At 38.9% G+C, this 14,855-nt stretch overlaps 2 protein-coding genes across 2 annotated transcripts; both read right to left on the bottom strand.

Annotated features, from left to right (window-relative positions):
• Positions 1 to 173: 173 nt before the first annotated feature.
• LOC117613883 (YTH domain-containing protein ECT4-like) lies at positions 174 to 4,675 on the bottom strand. The gene is made up of 8 exons (XM_034342491.1): positions 4,456 to 4,675; positions 3,615 to 3,678; positions 3,358 to 3,499; positions 3,189 to 3,262; positions 2,638 to 3,093; positions 1,920 to 2,465; positions 1,564 to 1,776; positions 174 to 1,289 (listed from the first exon to the last, which is right to left on the bottom strand). The coding sequence occupies exons 2-8, from the start codon at positions 3,660 to 3,662 to the stop codon at positions 714 to 716; spliced, it is 2,055 nt and encodes a 684-aa protein (XP_034198382.1). The 5' UTR covers positions 3,663 to 3,678; positions 4,456 to 4,675; the 3' UTR covers positions 174 to 713.
• Positions 4,676 to 6,594: 1,919 nt separating this feature from the next.
• LOC117630809 (DEAD-box ATP-dependent RNA helicase 46-like) lies at positions 6,595 to 13,171 on the bottom strand. The gene is made up of 8 exons (XM_034363597.1): positions 12,925 to 13,171; positions 11,210 to 12,407; positions 10,867 to 11,091; positions 10,600 to 10,668; positions 9,814 to 10,083; positions 9,363 to 9,713; positions 8,321 to 8,598; positions 6,595 to 8,160 (listed from the first exon to the last, which is right to left on the bottom strand). The coding sequence occupies exons 2-8, from the start codon at positions 12,392 to 12,394 to the stop codon at positions 7,101 to 7,103; spliced, it is 3,438 nt and encodes a 1,145-aa protein (XP_034219488.1). The 5' UTR covers positions 12,395 to 12,407; positions 12,925 to 13,171; the 3' UTR covers positions 6,595 to 7,100.
• Positions 13,172 to 14,855: the final 1,684 nt, after the last annotated feature.

Below are 14,855 nucleotides of genomic sequence, written 5' to 3'. Positions count from 1 at the left end.
AAGAAAAAAGAATTGGAATATCAAGTTGGGAAGTCTAGCATTGTATACTGCTGTAAACTGGCTTGATATAGTTCGAATTCGCCTCGTATTCAGCTTCCTTTTAGATCGTTCAAGCTCGATTCGCAAAATATTAAGCTCTTTACAAAAATGAGCAACCAGCCGTAGAAAAGAAAGACACAAATGCAACAAATTTTCACAATTCAAACACAATAAACATGTGTTAGATTGTGAATCAATCCTTGTCACTTTTTTATTACGATGGATAGGAACACAGCATCAGCAAATCCCTGATACAATTTCAACTCCACATTCTATCAGGAAAAGAACCAAATACCCAGTAAACAAGGGAGAAAAGGTACCACAGCACTCTGAAGACTTACAGATATGTTAGTTGCTAATAACAGAAATTTCTTTGTATCTTTCATTCTTGAATATCAAACTGTATTTCCACTTGACTTGAGCAACAAACCCCCCCCCCCCCCCCCCAAAAAAAAAAAATCCAGGATATAACTAAGGTATGGACCTGAAACAACTGGAGCAAAAGAACTAAATAATGGGGGTGAAAAACAAAAGAGACAATATCAGATCAGAGTGAGTATTCCATTTTTATCATTGCCTATAACCATGACCGAGTATCATAAACCCAGTATTCGATGGACCCGCCAAAGACACAAAATAGCACCAACAAAAGAAAACTGAGATTTACTTCTGAATCATTTCTGTTGATCCCCCTTTTTGATAAGAGAACCATCCTCTAGTTGTAATGCTCTAGGATCAAGAGGGATAGTTCCAACTGTTAAATTACCCAAGGATTCAGCAAATCCATTAACTCTAACAGGCATTGAACCTACAGTAACAACATCAAAGCTTTTGGCGTTAGTAGCAGCAGCAGCTGAAGATTTTGAGTCCACCTGCTTTCGATTAATAGTGAGTGAACCAATTTTTAAGGTAGATACAGCATCATCTTTTGCTTCAGGTGCCTTTTTCTCAGCATGTCCATTCGTAATACTTGTGTTTGTAACACCAAAGTTAGAGGAAACCTGCGCAGAAGAAGGGACAAGAGTCTTTTTCGAGTTGTTTGCATCATCACCCACAGAGTTTAGCTTGCGGGGGGGAGCCAAACCCGTTACTAGAAATGGACTTTCAAAACTTCTAACAAGTAACCTGCTTCTCTCTTCCTGCATGAATTTCTGACGCTCTTCATAGTACATAAAGTCATCAAGTAAAGATGTCTTCAATGTGTGATTCTTGAATATTTTCAACATCTCCAAGCCTTTCTTATACATGATCTGCACAGTAAAAAAATACATAATTAACAACCAACCTAAGAAATCCCCTATTTATATGGTGCAAAGGAACCCACATATTCACCACATGCTCGACACTTATTGCAATTATAAGCTATGTGCCTGCACACAACCATTTAACCATTCTGCCTTGCCTGGCAGTCTGGGTTCCTGTTCTCCAAGTCACGTTTCTCCGTAACCATGGTGCATGGCATGACTTCTAACTCTATGCTAGTTGGCAACTCAAGGCAATATAGGAAAATAAATCTAAATATACCTCTTGTGTATCCCTGCTATTAGTCACCGGCTTGTTTTCATTGTTCTCTAATACAATGTGCCTGAAACTGGTGTTTGGCACATCTTTAATGATGTGCCACTTAACAGGGAAGCTCCCACTCCATTTATCTTGCTGCCAAAAGTCCATATCCTTGTTGAAGTCAACCGGGCCACCCATCTCTGCGACGCCACAGAATTGACCACTTGCATTAACCTGTGCATAGACAATTCAATATTAGCATAACCCAATGAATCACCAAGGCCCTGCTACAGATGGTTTACTGATGAGGTAATTGAAAAGGCTGTTAAATCATATATGTCGTCGAAAAAATAATAGCCAACAGGTATAGAACTCACAGAAAAGAAAAGGAAGATAGGACAGCCTCTAGGTTTTCCAGCAGCTATTCTTAGGGCATCTTCATAAGCACTATTGAGTTTCTTGTTGCCATGGGGTGTAGATGACCAAACATTGTATTTGATGCTCTTGTGAACATCATCCTCACTGTATGATTTTATTACAAAAAATTTTGCATCCACATAGTCAACAGGCAGTTCATCCTTGTTATACTGATCAGTACGAATAATGATGTTCCCTTGAGCATTACAATCTCCTGCCTTAGTCGTGTAGGCTTTAACAGCTATTTGGTTTTTTAACCTATTGATTCTAGGACCACAATTCTGCTCACCCAAAGCCTCTAGGCCACCATGTACATCATTCAAGGCCCTGCCAACATTAAACTTTGGCCGAAGCTTACCCACGGGACCCCGTCCTTGAGCAATAGATCCGAAGTTTGACAAGCCATTACCAACAGGGATTTCGACCTTCAATTGATTATGATTAGGCAAAACTTTCCCATTTGGAAGGTTATCCACGGGCGAAATTGAGCCGGATGCACTTCTAACCTGCGAACACACAAGTCAACATCAGAACTATGAACACAACAGTCTGTTTAAAAGGTCCTCTGAAAAACCAACTATCATGGCCTTAAGATCAGAGATGATCCTATTAGAAACTTTTTAAGTACAAGAGGCTTCCTACATTAAAACACATAAACCTTGACAGAAAGAGTAATACCTGATGAACATGTGATGAGGCTGGGGTTGAAAAACGACCAGACACAACACTGCCATGTGTAACAGCATGCTTGCTCGGTCCATTACCTCTTGAACCTTCTGATACCTTTGTCAAGGGACTCATCTGATTTGCAGAGGACTTGGGGGTGTTAGGGAAGCCTCCAGAAGCTGAATTTAAGTTATATTTGACCCCTCTTCCATCAGGTCTATTAATTGATGTTCCATTATCAAACAATGAGTCAGGTGAACTATTGGGAACGACATCAGGTTGAACAACATGAGGGATATAAGCAGGTGAAGAGACAGAGTTTTGATAAGGGGGGACGGTGCAATACTGTTGGCCATCAACACCTATCATAGCACCAGGTATGTAAGGATTGTATGGGTTGTATGGAGACTGTGCATATCCATAGCTAGGTGTATAATATACAAAAGGCAAACTTTCATTTTGTGCACCCTGAAAAATAGAGATGAATTTTGAGAATTAACACAAATAATGCCACTTAAGAAACCAAAAAAAAAAAAAGTGGGCGACAGAGAGAGATCACTTACCGTGTACTGGATATCCGGACCATCTACGCCAAAAATCCTTCGGTGGTCCTCCCATTCACCGGGTGATTCAAATCCTGACCATATTAATTCAACATAATGTACAAATGAGACACATGAGACAAATGAGCCATCATATTAATCTATCACAACAGAAGGGCACTATATTTACCTGTACAGTAATACCCATAGTTGGTGGCAGCCGGATAATACAAGCCCTGATCAACAACATACTCAGGGGCTCCTTCATTGTACATAGCTTCAACTTGTTCAAAGGGAGTTGTAAAATGCAGGTTTTGTTCCATGCCTTGAATCTAAAAGTGAAGATACAAACGCTCAATAACCCAGAAAGAGCTTACAAATTTCACTTATCATTCAAGAAAAGATTACTGATAAAGCAAAATCTTCAAGCGATTACCAAGAACATACCATATAAACCTCATCATTCGCATGTTCGGGAACATTATACATTTCCATTCCAGTACCGCCACCCCTATACAATACAATGATACAGAATGTCAGCATTCAAAAGAGTCGAGTTGAAAGAAATGGACTAGGAGAAAATGCCACAGTGTTGTATTCGGTGTGATAAACAAAATGAGTTCTAAGATGAAGGCAGCAAAGTAAAATCCAGAAACATTCTCAAACAAGTAAACTTTATCTACTACACAATAATAAAGGGTTCAGTTTTCGGTAGAGAAAATTTGGTGCTATTATTAAGAGTGCCGGGAACGACCCAAACACTCTTTAGATCAATTAAAGAGGACCCAAAAAATAGAATGGAATAAATGGCTTCTTCATAACAATCAATGAGATAACAAAAGCAGCAAAATACACACTTCTTAACCAAATTCATATTATTTCTTCTTTTTTCCTTGTAGAGTAACCGAAGTTTGAATTTGAGCTGCTCAAAAATTAGATTGAAATTGAAATATCCCAAGCAATACCATAGATCTGATTGAAACCCAGCGAGTCAAATACCAAAAACAAACACAAAACCTAGCCATGAATCAAAATTTGACCTCCAAATCCGAAAAGTTAAATAGAATTAATAATATTAAGGAACGAAAATTCCTATTTCAACTCCCAGGCTACCTTCTAATACTCAGAAATTCGCACAAAGAAGCTAGAAACACACCAAAAGAGATAAGAGAGGACCGAAACTACAAGGAGACTTTACTCGAGCTTGAAAAAGCTTGCAGTGCCTGAATTCTATAATAGGGCATAAACCAAAAAAGAAGAGAAAAGCTTGTTGAGTGAGAGTTATTACCAAGAAATAAGCTGAATCAATCCATGGTTGACCTAGAAAGTTCTAGGAGGGAGGAATCGGAAAATTTGCAGAGAGTAGGAGGGGTTTTCTGCAACATTATTTTTTTGTTTTATATAAATATTTATAGGCGAAGCAGACGCGCTTGAGAAACCCTAACCATAAGGGAGAAGAAAAGACAGAGAGAGAGAGAGAGAGAGAGAGAGAGAGAGAAGAGAGAGAGAGAGAGAGGCTTGGAAAAGAAGGCGGTTTTGGTGTGTGAATGTGTGTGTTTATAGAAAAAGCAAAGAGACGCGAAAGGAGATTCCCATGATACGATGCGTTTTGCGTGGAAATTTTGCAATTCCGTGGGTTTTGTTAATTGCCGAGATTACCCCTGAGCGGCATGGGAAAACTCGAAACCGCCACGGGAAAAATGCGTAGCGGGAAAGTGGAGAATTTGTCTGTTCCGTTGAAAAATCGAAACGACGTCGCTTAAGGAAAGAAGTGATATCGTTTCTGTGAGTGGTGTTACGGTCCAATCAGATTTACTTAAGCTCATGCCCGTCACGCAATTAATGTGCCGACACAGCCTTGGGAAGCTGAGTGGCCAGCAATTTAATTTAATTTTTTATAGGTTTAAAAAAATATTTATCTTTTTATAGGAGCAGGGTATCTATTTGTTTTTCTTTATCCACAGGGGATAATATGGACTATTTTATTTTTTTATTTATTTTATTTAATTTTATTTTCGCTAAGACGACTTTTTGAAGTTACTTCCGAACTAATTAATTTTCCCTCCTTGTCTAAATTGAAAAGAATTTATCCTATCCCCCATTTTCTATTTCCCTATCATTCCATTCCATGATTTAATTCAAGTTAACGAAATAAATTCAATCTCACACATCAATTGGAAGGGAAAAAAAGTTCATATAGAAAACACTAGATTTTTTTTTAAACATAAGAAGAGAAATTTGATTTGAAATAATCAACTTAAAAATTGTTGGCAAATGAAATTAAAATAGAAAATGATGTCAGTGGATTATGAATATGAAACTGCCCAGAAACTTCCCTCGGTAGGTATATTGGTTTATGATGCATGAAGATATAAAGACAGTGATATAACTTACGTGTTATGTGTTTAGCAAGATTTATTTATCTAAATGTGAAATTAATATAAATTTATGGAACAAGACTTGAATGAAAAATTAAATTAATGTAACAACTGTATGATGCAGATACAGACTTAGCTAAGTTGGCTAGAACGAATGTGCTCTTCATTATGCATCGAGTTCGAATCCCCTCATGTAGTTTAAATTAGATTAAAGTAGAATATCTTTGTATTTAAAAAAAAAAAAAAAAACAATTGTATGCTTGTGGGGGAAAAATAACAATAGTATGCATAACATTTAGACTTGCAGACCAAGTGATGGCAAATAAAAGTGAGCCTATTTTTGCTTTTGTGACTTGAATGATATTCTTGGAAACGCTTGGGAATTTGGAAATCTTAATTCCGTTTCCATTTATATGCTTACTTGCAAGCTGTGCAGGGGGATATCTTTTGCATAAAAGTATTCTTATGTTTCTGCGGCGGATAAGCCAAATGCTCGTTGATCAAACCTTCTTTTCAGGCTAATACCCTCTAATGCACAATTAAACTATCAAAATATTCTTGTCTTTTTGGGCCATTGACAAGAACTTATTGACTTGTTGTAACCATAAAGTTATAACTACAAAATTGGGTCCTTTATTCTATTGGAATCTCACTTATATGCACAAAATGATGACAAGTTTAGCCTAATCAAGCTGAAATATTAAAAGGAGAAGAGCTTTATTCCTTGTTTAGTTTTCGGGGGAACGGAAATTGAACTTGATACGTCTTCTTACATTGTGGAAGGAAAATACCACTAGATCAAAAAAGCTAACTGATTCTACATCTGCTAAAATGGTGAAAAAGTTAGAATTGTGTAGCTTTATGGTTCAACCTCATTCACAGTTAGTAGTGTAACCACATCACATTACATCCACCTACAAAGAACCACATCACATTACATCCACCTACAAAGTCCTGACGATGAAGAAGGGGAAACAAGAAAAATAAACGACATCCGATCGGTGTAATAGAGAGAGAGAGAGAGAGAGAGAGAGAGAGAGAGAGAGAGAGATTAGTAAACATCGAAGTGTTTCTTTGAATAAATAAGGAGAATTCGTGACAAATTGTAATAAAAAAATAAGCAGCTAGGGAAGTAAGTATGCAGGGAAGGCTCTTCCCCAGTTTCTCACAGATGACACCAATAATCCGAGTTTATGTCCTCGCAGTACTCAAATTGAACCGTTGCATGACCAAAATAATAATAGGCATTTTTTTCTAGCGCTACCCAAACATTCAAATGTCCAGAACTACCCTCCAAATTGTCCTAAAAGACGACCCACCCCCGGAAGCAGTAGAGCAATAGAACAGTAGACCAGGTGAGCATGTCTCTGATTGATCCCATCATAGTCACCCAATTCAACCAAAGCATGCAGCCCCCCAACCCCAACTTACTGCAAACAATCTCACACTAGGAAGCCAGCTTCACAGACTGCGATAACCAAAACCCACATCAATCTAATCCACCAGACAAGGACTTGCAAAAGAAATATGTGCCACAACTTTTTCAAGGTTTAAGTCACTGAGTGTCGGCAAGGGTCTCCTCCAGCTGCTGTTTATGCATTAGCTCAGTCTCCTCAGCCACTGGCAGCTCCCCAACAGGCTTCGTGTATGGGGATGCATTGACTTCTGTGCCTGGGGGCATAGGAGACATTCCTGATTTAGGTGGAGCCACAGATTCAGGAACAGGATCTTTGACATCAAATTTCGAAACACGTGGAGGCCTCTCATATCTCTCATAACTGGGGCTTCGACTTCGGTTACGACTACGACTCCGGCTACGGCTGTGGCTGCGGCTGCGACTACGGCCACGTGACCAGCTCCGACTACGACTACGACTCCTGGTCCAGCTTCTGCTTCTACGACTCCTGCTGCGGCTTCGGCTTCTGCTTCTGCTTCTGCTAATATCCCATGTTCGAACTCTTTCAGGGCTACGGCTATAGCTTCTGCCTCTGCTCCTATCAGGAAAATCGATTCTATTATCAAATCGTCCCCGTCCACGTCCCCCTCGCCCACGCCCATCCATACTGTTGTACCTATCTTGTGGGCCACGGTCATTTCTACCCCAACCAACATTACCACCACCAGGACCACCAAATCCCCGTCCCCTGTTTCCACGCCCAGAAAAGAAATCGCTTCCCCCACCGCGGCCACCAACTGCACCATCTCTAGGGCCACTGCGGCCTCCAAAGTTGCCATCCCTCATGTCACCACCACGACCCCCAAAACCCCCATCCCTCATGCCACCACGACCACCAAAACCTCCATCCCTCATGCCACCACGGCCGCCAGAATCCCAACGGCCTCCACCTCCATTCCCAGGCCCACCAGAATCAAAACGGCTCATCGCACTCCTATCCCTTCCAAAACCAGGCCCACCACGCAGAGCAATATCTCGCACCTCCGGGGGCACTTGCTGGTTAGCTCCCTCCAGAACTTTTATCAAATCAGCTGCATATTTCCAATCTTGCTCAGAGAAAAAGGTGTACGACAACCCAGTTGCCCCAGCCCTCCCAGTTCTTCCAATCCGGTGAACATAATCTTCAACCCCAGAAGGGAAATCATAGTTAACCACCACCCTGTAACGTGAGAAACTCAAACGGATAAGTACACTGAAACAATTCTGAGATCCCGGATGATACTAAGTTCTAAGCTCAATCTTGATCTTTGTCCAAATGAGTCTTTTTCATTAATAAATTGAACATGTTAAATTGGAAAAAAGTAAAAACATGATCTAACCTTATATCTTTGATGTCAAGCCCACGGGCAGCAACATCAGTGGCAACCAATATTGGAGACTTTCCACTTCGGAACTGATTTAAAACCCAGTCTCTCTCACCTTGAGACTTGTCCCCATGAATTGCAGCAGCCCCAAAGTTGCGTCCAATACTACGTGCAAGCTGATCGCACAACCTCTTTGTGGAACAAAAAACAATAACCTTAGAACCCCGTTCCTGGGATCTAAGGATCTGCTCCAGGCGCCTCTGCTTCTCCATTTGTGGGACAACTTCAACATACTGCAGATTCACAAATTAATAGTATAAATAAATTCTATCCTATGTGTGCTTTTAAAAAGAAGTGTGTCAAATGCACATAAAAAGGAGATCAACCATCAAACAGATCAAATGAATATATTTATCCTCTGTGAAATCTAATGCTTCCCAGCCAGAATTGACGTGTCGCAAATTCTTAAACATTTGAATAAAGTGTGACAGACTACTTTGCATAATGTGAGTACTCAGATCAACACTGAAACTATTAATGTACCTGGTGTGACAATTTCCGTTAGTATGTACTATGGTCATCATTAGTATACATTAACAGACCAAATTAAGTAATTATTCATCTTTACTTCTATAAATCATAATTATTCAACAACTTCATCCGTTCTCCAATGTTTCACTACGGGACTCTTAGAGATAAGAATAATCACACCCACATTTAAACAGTCCTAGCCTATCATCCATGACCTATGCATGTACTAGTAAACTATTGACAAGGGTATAACTAGTTTGCTGCTACTTGGCATATGTTCCAAATATTGACCATATCAGATGAAGTGAGGACTGTGACACATGCTTTAAATTTTCACCTTTTATCATTATTCTGAAAGATGTACAATATAAATAAATAAAAAGATGATTCCCAAAAGTTTCAATTCATAAAAAATAACTAACTTCAGTTCATGGTATTGGAAATTCTCCTCAATTACATATACTTCCTCGTCCTTAGTGCGCTTGTGAAGACAATAAGAAAAAAAATATTATAATTAAAAAATTACCTGTGTAATTGACTTGTTGGCTGCAAGCTCATCAACACTGCCAATATTCACCTGGACAGGATTAACAAGAAGATCACCTGCTATTTTTCTTACTTCTTTGGGCCATGTTGCAGTGTACATAAGAGTTTGTCTGCGTGGGGGTATTTCGTTCACGATTTTACGGATTTGAGGTTCAAAACCCATGTCAAGCATTCGATCTGCCTCATCAAGTACAAGTAGAGAAACTTGCCCAAAATCAATTTTCTTCATTTCCAGTATGTCATTCAGTCGACCGGGTGTTGCGACAACTATATCTGCTCCACGATCTAATTCTTTCAGCTGAGGGCCTTTTGGAGCTCCACCATACAAGCACTGAATCATGACATTCAATCATAGTGAATAAAAAATTTAAACCAAAATGGACTACAAAAATGAAATCATCGTTTAATAAAGTCAACCACTGAGCACCCACCGTGCAGGATACCCTTGAAGCTCGCCCAAATTTCAAAACCTCATCTTGTATTTGTGTTGCAAGCTCCCGTGTTGGGGCCAAAACCAAGACTGTTGGGCCATTCTGAGAATTATTACGGGATTGTCTAAGAAGAATGAAGGCAGGCATCAAATAGCCCAAAGTTTTTCCAGAACCAGTTTTTGCAATTGCCACTATATCCCTACTTTGAAGAGCAATTGGCCATGTTTGTGCCTGGATTGGTGTGGGAGATGCGAACCCAGCAGCATAAATCTGAAACAAGAACATAGATCTAAGTAATCAGCAAAAAGTTAAGAATGTTTAATGCAGAGGATAGACTACAACCAAACATCATAATATGTTTATTAATAGAATAGTAAGATGACAAAAAGGCCCACGGGTATATGGTTGCTTACAGAAGCAACTTGAGACAACAAAAGAGGGCATAAAGACATAAGAGGTGGAGCCATTAAGCAAGAAATCCCAGTCACATAAGGTGTGATTTGGATGAAGGGCCAACCACCCTTCTAGAAGATGCACAAGAAAGGCTCCAACAGTTCATTTTGCAGCCTCCAAAAATCAGAATAGTTGTTGCAAGTGTAAGTGTGCCAATAGCAGTGCAGCGTACGACATATGCTCCTCCTCCGGAGCAGATATCGCACCTGCGACAAGTGAGAACTCATGAGTTCAAAAGTAGAAAACAAACAATAATACAAAAATGGAATGGCATGGATCTCATAATGGTTATTTTATATTAAGAGAAAAAACATTTAGGCACAATTAAATTACCTCTCTCAATATCTCAGGAGGAAAACCAGTGTCTTCAAATGTCATGAACGGTGCAGGAACATTGTCACCCTATGCAATTAAAATGCAAACATAAAGCATCAACAATGGAGCACCATTTCTTATCAAAGAACAAAAAGGGCAGCAACATTGTTCCCAATACAATTTTGTACACATCTCCTCAAATACATATTACATGCTGCTCAAAATAAATTCAATGGACATTCCCACATTCACAAAAACAACAACCCAGGAAGCAGAAACACACACCGTTGCAGTAACTTCATGTTGCTGACGATAAACTTCAACAGGTGTGAGACTAGTAACACTTGTAGATCCGACATAAGGAGACTTCACCAGAGAATTATTTGGGAATGGTGGACCACCTGTTGCATGACTGTACAAGTTATGCACAGAATGACCTGCCATGGTATTCAATGCACTGGCATGACCAGGTGTAGCATTTTGAAATGGGCCACCACTCATACTCATCTCCTGAAAGAAGTGGCATGACATCATTAGACATCGGTTAAAATTCAAACATTGAAATTAAATATAATCGGCATACATAGAAACAGAAAAGAACATGAACGTTATATTAATTCAAAGATACCTGCTGACTTCTTGCCACCGGAATAGCTGCAAGCTTGGGCTGCTGAGGACCTGTTGGCCCTTCATTATTACTATTAAAGTAATAGTCATTCCCTCCTCTACCGTGGAAATTATTTTCATGACCCATTCTTAATCCAACAGGAGGTGCATTAGACTGCTGACTATGTATCATTGCTGGGTCCATTTGACTTTGGAACCTAGAGCCATGTTGATGGTGAACCAAATCAGTCCCTGGTTGCTGCAGGTGACCAAAAGACGAAGGATGTTGCATGCTGCCCAAAGGGCCACCAAATTGTTGGGGTTGACCAAGATGTACAGCCCTCTGTGGCATTTGTACAGAATTGGTCCCAGCAGGAAGATTCTGCACCGATGAGGCACCTGCTGGTTGAAACCGGGATGGAGAAAAACCAACTTGATTTCTTTGTTGAAAATCATCGTCCTCCCTCTGGTGGAATGTGGCTTTATATTCTTGTTGATTTGCCAGTGGTTGCCCTTGTGCGCTATGCAGAGTCTGCTGCTGTGAACTTTGCTGTCCTTGGGGAGGAATGCTTTGCTGATAAGGCGTATAATGCAGTTGCTGATGTGCAAATTGGTGCACTTGTGCCTGAGCCATTTGTGAACCTTGACTCTGTGGTGTTTGCTGCCCCACTTGCTGAGGCATTTGCTGCCCCACTTGCTGAGGCATTTGCTGCCCTTGATGCACTTGTGCCTGGGGCATTTGCTGACTTGGATGCTGCATCATTTGCCCATGCTTTTGCATGGCCTGTCCCAATTGTGAACCCTGTTGTTGTCCAGCTTGAGCCACCTGCTGTTGAGCAAATGATGTCACAAGGGGATTCATCTGTTGTGTCATTAGATGTCCATGCTGTTGAGAAAATTGGCCCACTTGCGTTCCCTGCTGTTGTGGAGCTTGTGTTATCTGCGGGCCATCCTGAGACACCACTCCATTTGGTGGCATTGAATGAGGAACGGGAGTTGCAGCCAGCTTTGGTGTGGTAGTAGCAGGAGGTGGGCCGGGTGGCAAAGGTGGAGGCAAAGAAGCTGGCTTTTCATACTGGGTAATGTTGGTTTCAGGGTTCCAGTAGTATAACAAACCCGTGCTACCATCAATCAAACCCTTCCAAGGATTTGGAAGTGTAGGATCATCTGGCGCATATCGTGGACCAGCTGGCTCTGCTGTTGCCATGCCTAATACTTATCTACAATCACATCAAACCATTCCATCAGAACATTGACATTGCAAGCTCTAAACCTCATACAATATATAACTTCACAAATTCCACGAATTAATCAGAAGGAAAAAAAAAAAAAAAAACTAAGACAACCAATCACCCAGGGGTTGGGAACAACCTTAGATTATCCCACAGTTCACTCTCTCCAACGAAGAGCAAAATAATTGTTCAGTCTTCTGAAATTACTAAGCTAAGGTAATATAAATTAAGTGAAAGTATGTCTCAGTGACCCAAAATATACCATGTTCAGAGATTTAATTCTTGTTATTACTTTAAGAACAGTTTCTCACTCCTCAGAAACCAACAAACAAGCATCATAACCAAAATAAACCCCAGAATAATTTTTCAAATAACAAAATATCATCCTAAAAGTTCAACGACAGAGCATACTCAAACGAGGTGAAAATTAAAAGACCGATAATTGAAAACGGAGTAAAATAAAGCAGTTAATTGCGAATCAGAAAACCCTAAAAAGTTCACGTACCTCGTCGAAGATGTTGAATAACTTCGAAAAACTTAATTTCTCTGTATATAAATCAATCCGAGAGCGATGTGAAAACGCAATGTAAAACCCTAAACGTTTTGCATCTTGTCCTCTGTGGCTGGGACTAGAAACTAAGAAAGGAAGAGATTCCCCAAAAACAAAAGAAAAATTTTCCGGGAAAAAGCTAATATGAGTTGTGAGGTAAAGGGCATGGAATTTCGTTGTAGGGTTATGGTGGGGAACTATCGCCTGCACCGACAGTCCAGAAACGACGGTAAACCCTCCTCCAATATCTATTCTATATGTCTAATTGCCTGTGGACAGATGTATTTTATTGGGTGGTGACCTATGGCCCTGCTAGAAACGGATGGAGTGGATTCTGTGCGTGGTGTGAGACACTGATATTTGACGGATGTGATTGACTTCTGATACTGATTTGTTTTTGGTCGGAGATTACCAATCCTTATTAGGAAATTATAGTTATAAAACAATTAATGAAATTATAGTTCTCTTCAAAAATATTGTTTTCTTTTTCTTGTTTTCCCAAAATTTGGATGGGATTGCTAAAATACTAGAAAATGCCACTAGTTAATACAAATATTAAGAATTAAAATTATTAATTAAATAAGAATAATATGGTAAAAATTCATACTTTTCATATTAAAAATATTAAAATTAAAAAACAAAATCAGATAATGAGTCCTATTTTTATAGAACACAATTACCCATTATCTTTTTTAATTCTAAAATAAAAAAAGATAAAACAAATTTTTTTATTTTAGAAATGTGATTGATTGCATTTATAATTGAGGTTTATGATGCCAATACAAATACAAATAACGAGATAATAGTTAGTATAAATACGAAAACACAATAACCACAAATGGTTAATTCAAATATGGAGAAATCTACTCGCAACCACAGACATATTTACACTTGGGCTGGAGTAGGCTCCAGCCTAGTGCTGAATTTTTTTGTAGTCTATTTAAAATAAGCCCAGCCCTTTATGTAGAAATAAGCTCATTCTTGAAGTATATAAGAAATAGTAAACATGCAATCCATAACCTATATAAATTTGACAAGAAGCAGACATTAGAATTTTTCTTCTAGCCACCCAAAGCGTCATATTTGAACCTTGAGAGCCTAGAAGAAATAGCTCTCCCCCTCTAAAAAATTGTATCAACCTATCTTCAGTAGGTTTTTCAATCTTGGTAAGTTTCTCCCTTTTTATATATTCAATTTCCAATTTTAATTGTTGTTAAGTTTTTATGATTTAGGGTTTGGGTGAAATTTTTTGGGGATTGTTGGTATATGTTTTATTTTTGCAACTCGAATTATTAATTAGTATATATGATTTTTGGTGTCTAGTATTTTTTGTTAGGATATCATGTCACATGATGATAATAAACCTGCAAAGAGAGGAAAAACTATTTATTCATTCTTCAAAAAAAGTGGAAACGATAACAATGATACACATTCTGCATCTAATGTTGATACTTTAATTCCTGAGGAACTTACTCAACTCGGACCTCAAATAGTTGAACAATGTGTTTGATTTGGTATTTATTTATATTTTTTTACTTCTTTGTGTTATATTTGTTTGTAATGTGGCCTTGCTTGATTTATAAATTTTCATGTACATTATTGTTTCAAGAGAAAAAAGATTTATAATATATCTCGTGTAAAAAATTATTTTAGCCTACTCCTATAAAAATTCATGGGTACGCCATTGCTCGCAACAACAAGTTCACAAAGTGTACCTCCGCTCATAGACACACATGACTACAAGAAATTACGACATTAAAGACATAAGCCTAGAAAAACAAGAAAAATGTCTGAGCATGCAAAACTACAACTACAATATTAAAACTATCATAAGTAAAAACCTACAAATATACAACAAACTCAAAAAGTGTTGATGCACTTATTAC

This window comes from Prunus dulcis, chromosome 1 (genome assembly GCF_902201215.1).
Source record: "Prunus dulcis chromosome 1, ALMONDv2, whole genome shotgun sequence".
In the NCBI taxonomy this organism is placed as follows: Eukaryota; Viridiplantae; Streptophyta; class Magnoliopsida; order Rosales; family Rosaceae; genus Prunus; species Prunus dulcis.
Note: the sequence above shows the minus strand (reverse complement) of the source record. Positions and strands in the feature narration are given on the sequence as shown.